General features: G+C 37.3%; 2 protein-coding genes across 2 annotated transcripts in view; one reads left to right on the top strand and one right to left on the bottom strand.

The window, feature by feature from the left end:
- The window catches only part of LOC132160709 (alpha-1-syntrophin-like), a 31,379-nt gene extending 17,780 nt beyond the window's left edge, over nucleotides 1-13,599 (bottom strand). The window contains exon 1 of the mRNA XM_059570366.1: nucleotides 13,241-13,599. Within this exon, the coding sequence (XP_059426349.1) occupies nucleotides 13,241-13,508 (268 nt within the window). The 5' untranslated portion in view covers nucleotides 13,509-13,599. The remainder of the gene's footprint in view (nucleotides 1-13,240) is intronic.
- Nucleotides 4,264-9,575, top strand: LOC132160708 (toll-like receptor 13). Its single transcript, XM_059570365.1, has 2 exons — nucleotides 4,264-4,321; nucleotides 6,285-9,575. The coding sequence occupies exon 2, from the start codon at nucleotides 6,319-6,321 to the stop codon at nucleotides 9,184-9,186; it is 2,868 nt and encodes a 955-aa protein (XP_059426348.1). The 5' UTR covers nucleotides 4,264-4,321; nucleotides 6,285-6,318; the 3' UTR covers nucleotides 9,187-9,575.
- Nucleotides 13,600-13,865: the final 266 nt, after the last annotated feature.

Consider the following 13,865-nt stretch of genomic DNA (forward strand, 5'->3'; position numbering starts at 1 on the left):
CAAAACAAGTCATAAGGGTATATTTTTCATCATCTGAAAGCTTAATAAATAATCTTTCCATTGATGTATGGTTTGTTCGGAGGACAATATTTGTCTCAGATACAACTGTTTGAAAATATGGAATCTGAGGGAGCAAAAACATCTAAATATTGAGAAAATCATCTTTAAAGTTGTTCAAATGAAGTTCTTAGCAATGCATATTACTAATCAAAATTTGCATATATATATTTACAGTAGAAAATGGACAAAACATGGAACACAATCTTTACTTAATATCCTAATGTTTTTTGACATGAAAGATAATATGTATAAGATAAAATGTAATGTTGGCTATTGCTAAAAATATACCCCATCAACTTAAGAAACACTTTTGGAAACACTTGTTTGTTTACTGTGTTGAGACGTGCTGCGTTTGGTCTCGTACTCTATCGCATACGTTGTCAGTGTTGTGCGCTTGCTTAGACCTTTGTTGTGATAAACAGTAAAGTGCGTTCAGCTGAATTCAATTTCCGTTTTGTCGGGTTTAAAAAAGATTAGTATACCGCGGCAGCCCTCCAGTTAAGCCCTCCTCGTGTGAAGACCGAAGAGTGTAAAGACCATCGACTCTACCGTGCGACTCCACCGGGCAGGGACACCGGCAGGTTATATAAGTATTGATTTGATTAATCTCTTTTTCCTTCTCCTTGTTTCATTTCTATTTCAGTTGTTTTTTGTTTATAATCAAATTACTATGTGTGTCCAGATCCCTACTATCACTACCACTCGCAAACCACACATCACACAATGTAGACAACGCAATCTTAACAATCTGCACACTTTGCCTATATCTGCTAATACACTACTTTCTTTTTCTATTGGTCTCTGGAATTGCCAGTCTGCTGTAAATAAAGCCGATTTCATTACTTCTATTATTAGTCATTCAAAGCTTAATCTCATGGCCCTAACAGAGACCTGGATCAAACCAGAGGACACTGCTACACCTGCAGCACTCTCCAATAATTTCTCATTTTCCCACTCCCCCCGTTTGACTGGAAGAGGTGGAGGTACTGGTCTGCTCATCTCTAATGATTGGAAATTTAATTCTTTACCATCTTTGGGTATCAACAGCTAATTTGAATCTCATTCAGTTACTGTTACCTACCTTTTTAAAATACATTTTGTAGTTGGCTATCGACCCCCAGGACCACCGGGGAACTTGTTGGATGAATTAGATGTGTTGCTCTCAACCTTTTCTGAGGATGGTACTCCCCTAGTTATGCTTGGAGATTTCAACATGCATCTAGATAAACCTCTGTTTGCTGATTTCCACACTCTGCTTGCCTCTTTTGATCTCAACCGAGTGTCAACTACTGCTACTCACAAATCAGGCAACCAACTGGACCTTATTTATACACGAAACTGCTCCACTGATCATGTTCTGGTTACTCCACTGCACACGTCGGATCACTTCCTCCTCAATCTTAACCTGTCATCTTTTGACGTAACCTACGCACACTTTCACACTCCCGGCTATCTGCAATGGTTTCATCTTCACTTCCTTCCCCTAAACTGTTTGCATCTTTGGATGCTAACAGTGCTACTGATACTTTCTGCTCCACTCTTACATCTTGTTTAGACACTGTTTGTCCCTTATCTTCCAGGCCAGCCCGTAACACCCCTTCTGCCCCTTGGTTATCTGATGTTCTACGCGAACACCGTTCTAAGCTTAGAGCTGCTGAAAGGGTATGGCGCAAATCCAAAAATACTACTGACCTTAATGTGTCTCAGTCACTCCTATCTTCCTTCTCTGCTAATGTCTCCACTGCTAAAATGACATACTACCATAACAAAATTAACAATTCCTCTAACTCTCGCATGCTTTTTAAAGCATTTTCCTCTCTTCTTTGTCCTCCTCCTCCACCTCCTGCTTCATCTCTAATAGCTGACGACTTTGCAACGTTTTTCATTAATAAAATTAAACACATTAGTGCACAATTTTCCACACTACAATCAGTCAAGCTCATATCACCAGCAACCTTACACTCATTTACATCCTTCTCTTCACTCTCTGAGGCAGAAGTCTCAAAACTCATCCTTTCTAATCACCCTACAACTTGCCCGCTTGATCCTATTCCATCTCATCTCCTTCAAGCCATTTCTCCTGCAGTTGTACCTGCACTCACTCACATCATCAACACATCCCTCCACACTGGTGTTTTTCCCTCATCATTTAGACAGGCACGTATAACTCCACTACTTAAGAAACCCAGCCTCAACCCATCTCTTTTAGAGAACTACAGACCAGTTTCCCTTCTTCTTTTCATTGCAAAAACACTTGAACGAGCTGTGTTCAACCAAGTCTCTACATTTCTCACAAACAACAACCTCCTTGACAGCAACCAATCTGGCTTCAGAAGTGGACATTCAACTGAGACGGCCTTGCTCTCAGTTGTTGAAGCTCTAAGACTGGCAGGAGCAGAATCCAAATCTTCAGTACTTATCCTGCTTGAGCTGTCTGCTGCTTTTGACACGGTTAACCACCAGATCCTCCTATCAACCCTACTGGCAAAAGGCATCTCAGGAACCACACTTCAATGGTTTGAGTCTTACCTATCAGATAGGTCCTTCAAAGTATCTTGGAGAGGTGAGGTGTCCAAGTCACAACATCTATCTACTGGGGTACCTCAGGGCTCGGTTCTTGGACCACTTCTCTTCTCTGTCTACATGGCATCATTAGGTTCTGTTATTCAGAAACATGGCTTTTCATACCACTGCTATGCTGATGACACTCAACTCTACCTCTCATTCCATCCTGATGATCCAACGGTTGCTATTCGCATCTCAGCTTGTCTAACAGACATTTCTTCCTGGATGATGGACCATCACCTTCAACTCAACCTTGCCAAGACAGAACTGCTTGTGATTCCAGCAAACCCATCGTTTCATCACAATTTCACCATCAAGTTAGGCACATCAACCATAACTCCTTCAAAAACAGCTAGAAGCCTTGGAGTTATGATTGATGATCAGCTGACTTTCTCAGACCACATTGCTAAAACAGTCCGATCCTGCAGATTTGCTTTATTCAACATCAAGAAGATCAAGCTCTTTCTTTCGAAACATGCTGCACAACTCCTTGTTCATGCTCTTGTTCTGTCCAGGCTGGACTATTGCAATGCCCTCTTGGCAGGTCTTCCAGCCAATTCTATCAAACCTTTACAATTAATTCAGAACGCGGCAGCAAGATTGATTTTTATTGAGCCAAAAAGAATACACGTCACACCTCTGTTTATCAATTTGCATTGGCTTCCAATAGCTGCTCGCATAAAATTCAAGGCATTAATGTTTGCCTACAAAACTACCACTGGCTCTGCACCCATTTACCTAAATTTGTTACTTCAGACTTATGTGCCCTCTAGAAGCTTGCGTTCTGCAAGTGAACGTCGCTTGATTGTGCCATCCCAAAGAAGCACAAAGTCACTTTTACGGACTTTTAAATTAAATGTGCCTTCCTGGTGGAATGACCTCCCCAACTCCCCAAACTCCCCAAATCCGAGCAGCTGAGTCCTTAGCCATCTTCAAGAATCTGCTTAAAACACATCTCTTCCATCTTTATTTGACCCTCTTACTTTAACACTCACTATTCTAATTCTATTCTTTAAAAAAATCTAACCACCTTTCTAATCTTTTTGTATTCTATTTTATTTTCATTTATTATGCAATTGTATGTGTGTTTGTGTGTGTGTGTGTGTGTGTGTGTGTGTGTATGTGTGTGTGTGTATGTGAAAAGATTTCTAACACTAGCTTGCTAAATGCTACGTGTACTGTGTTAACCTAACTGAGACTTGTTATAGCACTTATATATCATTGCTCTTTTTGTTGTTTTTGATTGCTTCCACTGTCCGCATCTGTAATTCGCTTTGGATAAAAGCGTCTGCTAAATGAATAAATGTAAATGTAAATGTAAGAATGGTTTTGTGCTCCAGGGTCCTATGCGATGTGCAATTTAAAATATATATATTAGATAAGTTTTTTTTATTTTGTCAAAATTTTCCTATACCAAGTTTTTACTTTTACACATACTGCCTCTATTCATGTAGAATTATCTGTGAGTAACCAGTCTTTTTTAAATCATGTGATGGAAAGAAGAACAATCTGTGGTGTTGAAATTATAAAGATGCTTGCAAACATCCATATAGTAGGGCAGTGACATCACATCCTTCAAAGTTCCGCATTTAAACAAAGGGTACTACTCAAAAAGCTTCTTCCTCTAAATCTGTTTGAGTTCTCTGATGTACTAGGTTGCATGTCATGCTGCTACTTAGAAATACAGACAATGAAGGTAGGGATCTCTATCTTATATTTGTAATACTGATTAAATAGATCAAACTAGTGGCAAATGGGATAGGTGCACAAGATGGCGCCGGTGAGCTTCAGCGACGGGAGAGTGTGCATACTTACTTCCGGTCTTGCCACGCTCGCATTGACTGTAAGGGAAACTTACATACGAAACTTGGCTAGATTTATGTAATTAATGATTTTCAAATATAACAGCGGATAGTAGTATATCAAAAACACGGGGAAACAACCTCAATACATTTTTCGTCCCTCTGTGTGAAAATTCATCAAGATACAACGCGTAGATGGCTTTATTCTTCTGGTGATTATGCGGATCAGCGTCAGTGTCAGGTTAATTAGTCCACAGGGATTTCTTCTTTCAAACAAAAACCACTCAAATATGCAATAATTTTCATTTTCGAAGAGCTGGTTTTGTTCTGACTGTTATGTAAGATCAATGTTTCTGACTGTCAAACAAGACGCACAGAGATTTCTGATAAAGCATGTTTTATTAACTTTATTTGATAACATAATTTACAACTAACTGTACAATTAAACGTAATATAATTATGGTAGGTTTGCATTAAATAAAAGATTGCTGTTTGCATTCATGTTTTTATCTATGTTTATTTGTTTTGTGAAAGATCTGCAGCATAAATCATTATCTGTCTAGGAGCAGCCATGTATATTGTTATTCTTTTGCATTAATTATCAGATTAAACAGATATTAAAATTAATCATGTATTTTTTACTGTGTAAAATAATAAAATATGTTGTGAAAATAACGATGAAACAGACTGTGTTTCATTAAAAAAAAAAAATAATGCAAACATTTTCGAGAAATAAGTAATTTGTACATTTACATATTTGGAAAGATAAAAATACATTATGTAGCCGTGTTTACACACCATGTGTTCAACTTTTTATCTCGTGAACAGTAGTGAACATTAGTGTATTTAATTCATTCACCAGACCCAAACATACACAAGTTTCAAATCCACTGGCTCAGTTAACATTTATAGTATAGTAATAATAGCAGTGTATATCTTAATTGCATTTGAAGTGATATTATAAATCCTGTAAACATATAGAAGGTAATATTTGGACTTCTCCGGTTCTCTGCTCTGACGTTTAGCACAACCGGAAATAACTACGCACACACTCGCAAGACCGGAAATCCAAGATGGCGGAGATATGCAATTAGCCCATTGCTCTTAAGACATGGTATGCCAATCTAATTGCAAATAATAATAATAATATTTCAGTGAGATAATTACATTTTGAGATCAATTTATTTATTTATTTATTTTTTACAGTTGATAGAATTGCAGTTTATATTTAAAAAAGTAGCTTACAATATATCCAAATGAATTTGTTTTAAGTGCAAATTAAACATAAAACACTACAGGGTTTCTGCAGAAGTTGCATTTAGAACTTTAAGACCTTTTTAGGACCAAGTAAAGAAAATGTATGGAACATATTGTATTGTATTATTTCTCAGAAAACAAGACTTCATATCTTCATTCATGTTTTTGTTTTAAGGATGTTTAGACATTTATAATAGAAAACAAGCTAAAATGTAATGGCATGATTTCATGAATTTAATACATTCTGCTCTGATTAAGACCTTTTTAGTGCCTTAGTTTATGGAAAGGCTATTAAATACTTTTTAAGACCTGCAAAAACCCGTATAATTATCAGATGTTGTAACAAATTGGTCTTTTAGCTGACTTTCATGCATAATTTTAACACTATCCTGAATCTATAATAGCTTTAGCAAATCACAAGACATTAGACAACTGGACATATCAAACAAAAAAAAGTGTCTTACAGGAAAAGGTCAAGGCAATGTCTGAGACAACCAATCAAGACTGAGAAGGAAGTCTATTCATATTTTAAGGTCTTGTACACGCTTCATTATCTCGCTTCAAAATCATTGCAGACTTCTGTTTTTTTTTTGTTTACAGATTTCACATTGCAAGTAAGGGTGAAAAGATCAAAATGAGGCAAAGTACTGCGTTTTTCTTCGTTTTGAACTGTTGCGTTCTCACAACCCTGACTGATGGCTTTTCTTTAAGTAACTGCACCATTTATTTCCCCTTTGAATACTCTGGCCATCTGAAGGTGCTGTGCAACAGGATGGGCTACTGGAAAACACCTTCACCGTTACCCCACAACACTGTCAATCTGGATATTTCCTACAATTCCATCCATCGGATCGCTGAATGGGATTTCATCAAACTTTCAAATCTGATCATTTTAAACATATCTCACAACAGCATATATGAAATACATGCCAATGCATTGAGTGACCTAACAAACCTGGAAGAGCTCAACCTGTCCAACAATAAAATCACAATGGTGAAAACAAACCTGCTCAATGGTCTCGCAAATCTGACTTATTTAAGACTCGACTCGAATTACATAGAGACGATTGAAAACCAGTCACTTGCGACACTTTCGAATTTGAGGCTCGTAAACTTTACCAATAACAAGTTAATGCACATTTCCAAACTCCATCCTCTTCTTCAGGTACCACATCTGGAGGAACTTTACTTGGGAAAGAACGGCTTCCTAGTTTTCAACTCCAGCGACATCCCGTCAGCATTCTTTGGGTTAAAAAAGTTGGATCTGTCGAGGAATCCCTTGACAGTGTTCAAGATGATGGAAAACATCTTTCCTGATCTTGAGTACTTGGACTTGTCAAGCTGTTTCCAGACCAATACTTCCGATTGGTTTATTCTAGACAAGGCGTTCATGAACACAGTTAAGACTCTCAACCTCAGTAGGAATCACATTGCAGTAAACCAGCTTGGTTATATAATGCAGAGTTTCACTTCTGTGAACTGGATGGCACTGGATAATCTGAAGGGGTTCAAGGTAGAGACGCTTTTACAGAAAGCATGTTTTCCCAGTCTGAGGGGTCTCCACTTGGAGGGCAACCAACTTTCTGTACTTAACGATCGCATGTTTAGACCGTGTGCACTTTTGAATGAGCTGCACTTAAGAAACAATGGAGTATTGAGAATTTATAAGTCGTCATTCGATCATCTGGTCAACTTGACAGAGTTACGGATACAAAATAACTTCCTGATGCAACTGAACGACACTCTTCAGGTTCTTCCCAATTTACGGGTCCTCGATCTTTATCTCAACAGCATTCAAAATCTTGACTGCTCTGATTTTGCCAATCTGACGCAGTTAAGGCAACTCTATTTGCACAAGAACCAAATTGTGACAATCAAGGCATGTGTATTTAAGGATTTAGGAAATCTCAAAGAGCTCATTTTGAGCAGCAATCGTATGTTAACGGTCAGTGGTACATTTACATACGGCCCCCAAAACTTACAATACCTGGATTTGAATAACAATAAGTTGAGTGCCATCCGAAGAAACTCTTTTAAAGCTTTGGATTCCCTTCGGACCTTGCATCTCTCAGATAGCCAAATATTAAATATCTATCCATATGCTTTTGCAGGACTGATAAATTTAACAGACTTGCATCTTGCATCTAACAAAATCACAGAAAGAACTCTAGAAAAACATTATGTGTTCGCCGGTACGCCTAACCTACAGAGTGTAGATCTGAGTTGCAATTACATCTCATACAAGACTCAAGAGGAGATACAAAGACCACCATTCATCCTGTTAAATGAACTGAGAGTTTTGAAGATTAACAGTCAACGTCGAGGCTTAAACTACATCCCTTCAAACTTCCTGAAAGGTCTCAAAAACTTGCAAGTCTTTTATGCTGGGAACCTTAATGTCAAGAATTTACATGTGGACACATTTAGTTGCACTCCCAAGCTTGCTTTCTTGGATTTGACAAGTAATAATCTTGCGAACAGGAATGCCTTGCCAGCCAGGCTTTTCCAGCCAATATCAGGCCTAAATAAGATTACGTTGGGTCGGACTCACCTTAAGTCCTTGGACTTCTTAGTCGGCGCAAATCTCTCCAATCTGACGATCCTGAGAGCCAGTACGAATGACCTTGAATTTATAAACCAAACCATCATCCAATCTCTTCCTCAACTCAAAGTGCTCGACTTGCAAAACAACAGCTTCACGTGCGACTGTAGTAATGCTTGGTTCATCGACTGGGCCGTCAAGAACAATAAAACGCAAGTCCTCTACCTGAACAGGTACGAATGTCGCTATCCCCTTTCTTTAAGTGGAAAGAGTCTAGCGGCCTTCAACACTGAATCCTGCAATGTGAATTACGACTTCATCTGCTTTATCTACAGCTCTTCCATTGTCATTCTCACTCTAGTCATTTCATTTATCTACCAGTTTCTAATGTGTCAACTGGTCTATGCATACTACCTCTTTTTAGCCTTCATCAATGACAAAAAGAGGAAGCAAACCTTAAATCAACTGGATTTCCAATATGACGCCTTCATTTCGTACAATGCTCAAGAAGAGCCATGGGTTCTGGAAGAACTTGTGCCCAAACTTGAGGGTCAGCATGGCTTGAGATTGTGCCTTCATCACCGAGACTTCCAGCCAGGAAAGGCCATTATCGACAACATCGTGGACGCAATATACAACAGCCGCAAAACCGTTTGCCTGATCACGCACAACTACCTAAAGAGCGTTTGGTGTTCGCATGAGATCCAGGTGGCCAGCTTCAGACTTTTTGATGAACAGAAAGACGTTTTGGTTCTAGTTTTTCTCGAGGATATTCCAATGCACCAGCTTTCGCCTTATTACCGAATGCGCAAGCTGGTGAAGAAGCAGACGTATCTACGACGTCCCAAACCTGGAGAAGATACTCGAGCGTTCTGGCAGAAACTCAAAATGGCCATTGAGTCTAAAGAGAACATGAAGGACAGACAGATCCTTTCTGGAAAAGACGAAGATGATATTTAAAGATCAGTGTAGCCTGATTTTATTATAAATTATTTAAATGAAATGCACGTAAAAGCTGGTCTGTAAATGATCACAATCTGCATTTAATTATTAATTTTAAATATTTTGCCACTTTTTAGTCAACTGAGGATACCAGTTCCCATTCTAACTATTCCCAACAATTAATGCTGGTCTATTAAACTTTAAAATACTATAAGTGTCCAAACTGTGGCTGCACGATATATCAAAACCGATATTGCGATATGGCTTAATCAATGCAATAATGAAATTGCGAAGATTTATTTGAATACATGTTTGCACTGCTGGTTTCAGAATGAAGATTGTGCTAACAATACAATGTTTCAGTGTCTCAGAGCGGCTTGGTTAATTTATTGTGAATCAAGGCACTCAGAAACACTGTATGCGTCTAAATGAACACTGTGTCGTGCTTCACTCTGAAAATGGCAGTGCATATATTAATTTGTTGGCAAACTGAGAAAATAAATAACAGCTGATGAATTAACATTTGAAAATTAAGAAATTCAGAACTTTACAGCTGTAGGCCTACTATAAATAAAATATATTTTATTATTTTTATTAATTACTTATTAATTTATTTTATTATATATATAATATTTTACACTAGAAAAGTATTTTTGAATTATATATATAATTTTTTTAATTAATAATAATCACAATAAAATCATTTTATTATTTTATAGTGAAGACAGAGGGGAAAAGTGGTTACTGAAAGAGATTTGTGTTGGTTTGAGTATAGACAATTTTTTAAGTTTCGTTAAAATCTAAGAGGATGGGTCACATAAAAAGTATATTTAGAGTAAAAAGTGGCTTTTTAAATTCATTTTTATTCTCTGCAACAAAAGCAACCCAAATTCAGACGTAAATATTAAAATTTTAATTTTACAACTACACTATAAGATAAAAATTTTACTTGATATTTTTTTATGATTATTTTTATTTTCTATGCGGATGCACTTGCAAAAACAATAACATTGCATTTTCTTTCTTTTCTTTTTTTTTTTTTTTTGAAATACCATTTAAAAAAAAAATTTATAAAATAAAAATGCAATAAAAGACCTGCTATGTTTGCTGTTTTTCTTTTTTGGTAAGCCTGCAGAAATCAGGCCAAAAATTGTACATAATAACAAAAGAAATCCAAACTGTATTTTAAATTATAAAATCAGTTTTTTTTCCATATAAAAATATCAAGTTTTTTTAAAATATCATCCTGTCCAAACACAAAGGATACTAATCACATAAAGCATCAAAAACTTGCTTAAAATGAAACTAGTTGAAAAGTAATGAGTGTTCATTGCTAAATACACAGCAACTGCATTAAAAAAACAGCTCTATATCTTGGCTACCACAGTTCTTTTTGATGTGATTTACGGGCAACGCTGTAATACTAATCAAAATTTCATCGCCTTCATCCTTGAGCTGGGGTGTGCTTTAAATATTACAGACCAACGCACATATATCTTCTTTAGTGAATGATAGTTCGGTCTGTGGCGTTCTCTTGGAGGAGACGAGCATCTGAATGAAATTTCCAATGAGAATGAGACAGCTGGTGTCGCTGGTCTCAAAGTCTCTTAGGCTTTAAACACACATCTAGAAAACCAAGGGCATGTGAAATGACCACCTTGAGTATAAACCATAAAACACTTATAGGTTTTATATCGCTCTAAAGAGACTGTGTGGAGTGGAATATCACCAGCAGCTTCTTCTTCACCATCATCATCCTCAGCATGTATCAGAAGTGGATTTGTTTAATCACCCTCTATTCTAGTGACCTTTTGACCTTTGAAGACACATAGGATACACATGCGGCTGGTATCCTGCCAGATACTGTTGGCAACCTCTGGGCTCTCTCCGCTTGAGATCCAGAAAGTTATCAATCATTTCCCTCTGCGGTCGCTGCCAGGACGTCCTACACAAACACACTAATGCTAAAATGCAATGACCTTCTGCTGATTGCATCATTCTTCTGCAAATACACTGAATCAAAGGTCTGAGTCCACTCGAGGAAATGCTTTTATTTTAGCACAAACATTTTAATTATAAATGACATAATTTTAGTGTCATGTTGAACCAGAATATGTGTAGGCTTTTGGCTCTCAGTGTGCTGAACATCTCTCATTTGAGAAAAGAACGTTATAGCGATTTTTCTGATAAAAATTGTGATTCAAAATCATTTCATTTAAAGAGCTCCAGGTTAGCTGTGCTTTATTGTAGGATTTCACAATCGAGACACTCGTTATATATTATATTTACAACTATTAAACCAAATGAGATATTACATTGTAATAATACTAGTGTAAAATATAAAATGGGATATTTAAGAAAATAACCGCATTTTTACAGTATAACAGTAAAATTACAATACTATGCTGTTATTTTCTTAAATATTCCATTTTATATTTTACTCTAGTATTATTACAATGTAACATTTCATTTGGTTTAATATTTATGTCTTAAATTCTTCATTTTTAATCATTAAACCATTGTTATTTTTGCATGAATGAGATACTATTATGTTTTAATTAATATTTTATTAATATATTTATATTATAAATGTATATTAATATTTATTAATTGTATTCATATATTTTTTTTTTTTTTCATTCAGTTTTTTGGTGATTTCTAGTCTTATATACTTAGTGTATCAAGTAAATATAAATGAAAGTGTTGCATTAGCAACTAGCTATAAAAAATTTTAAGCTTTGATATATTTTATTTTACTTAAGCTAACATAAATTTTATTCAAATTAATGTTTAATTTTTGTGTAGTTAACTTTAATAACCCTGCATTAAACCGTAAAGCTTTTATTTTGGAGGAAAGTTGCAAGGAGCCCTTAAAAAACTTTTTTTTTACTCCTCAAATCTCTAGAAATGGAAAATCTGATCATTTAGGCCAAAGTGCCCCTTGTGGTAATGCCGGGTATACAATGCATACTTAACCATATATCCATAATAAAATTCAACAAGCCACTTCATTTCTGGCTAGCAACAAATGAACGCAATACAAACGCAAGCAAAGTGTTCTTAGTAGAAAAGAGGAGTTGCTAAGTTTTCGTGTGTTTTCAAGGTGTTTCCAAAATCGTTCAGGCCCAAAGACTCGCACCACAGTAAATATAGACGTACAAGTGCACTCCGGACTCAAGGCAAGGTCGTCCCTCTCCGGCTCCCTAAAATAAACAGCACCATATTCTCTTCTCTGCTCTCGTTCCACAGCTTTCATCTGAAGCCAGTGACAGGCTGAGCATGATGGGTAATTCTTCGGTCAGCTGTCGACATTAGGGTGCAAACACCGTCCTCCCCCGAGAACACACACATACTGCGTGAATCACGAACCGTGAAACTCCAACCAAACCAACGACTCACTACATCCATGCCAGTGATGATTAATATAACATCACAACTGATGTGGTCAAATGTAATGATGTTTCTACAAGGCCTTCACTGATATGTCTATGAATTAGAAACTCATGAGACTGTATCTTACTGTAGTGCTATACCATAACCATACAAAACTTTATCATGTTTTTTGGCTTATTGATCACCTTTTGTTTAACCACAGCTTTTCCAAAAATACCACGGTTAAACTATAGTTAGTGTAGCCAAACCAGGGTTAATTTGTGGTTACCATGGTTTAACTATAGTAAACTATAGTTTTTTAATATATATTATTAGTAAAATGGTAAATTTTCATAATAGTTCAGTTAAGTGGCAGATGATAGTTCCATGGTACTGAAATGAATAATACTTTAATGGTACACCAATGGTATGAGATTGCAAAAAATATCAGTATAGATAGATAGATAGATAGATAGATAGATAGATAGATAGATAGATAGATAGATAGATAGATAGATAGATAGATAGATAGATAGATAGATAGTGATTTCTTCAAGAATTGTTCATTAGTTATTCTCCACCTTCATAACTGAAGCGGCGGATCAAAGCGTTACTCAGTTTCAAAGTAACTGTTTCTCGAGGAATAAGTTTAAGTGATCCAAGAACACTTTAATGACCGAATATAAACGAGTTCTCGTACCTTTAATACTTATTCCGAGTCCTCCAACATCTTGTTTGGTGACTCTGACGGTTCGTTTGACGTTCGTGATGGTGTCCGGTACCGGCGAGGCGCTGAGGTTCGCCGGATCGCCGTTAAGAGCCCCACCGGGCGCGGGCTCATCGACGGTGTCTCCGGGGCTCACGGTGAACGAGTCCTCGCTGAGAGTGGCGAGCACGCGGATCCAGTGGTGCACGGTAACGCGGAGCTCCAGCAGTCCGCTCTTCACGGGCTTCACTGCGGCCGCCATGATCAACACATTCCTGGGATACCAGCCGAGGAGCGGAGTCCCAACTCAACTTACCCCCTCCTCCTCACCAATCAGACCCCTCTACTCTCTCTCTCTCTCTCTCTCTCTCTCTCTCTCTCTCTCTCTCTCTCTCTCTATGCCTCTCTCAACCACTCTCTCTCTCTCTGTCTCTCTCCCTCTCTCTCTCTCTCTATGCCTCTCTCAACCACTCTCTCTCTCTCTGTCTCTCTCCCTCTCTCTCTCTCTCTATACCTCTCTCTACCACTCTCTCTCTCTCTCTCTCTCTCTCTCTCTCTGTACCTCTCTCTCTCTCTCTCTCTCTCTCTATACCTCTCTCTACCACTCTCTCTCTCTCTC

This window comes from Carassius carassius, chromosome 17 (assembly GCF_963082965.1).
Source record: "Carassius carassius chromosome 17, fCarCar2.1, whole genome shotgun sequence".
In the NCBI taxonomy this organism is placed as follows: domain Eukaryota; kingdom Metazoa; phylum Chordata; class Actinopteri; order Cypriniformes; family Cyprinidae; genus Carassius; species Carassius carassius.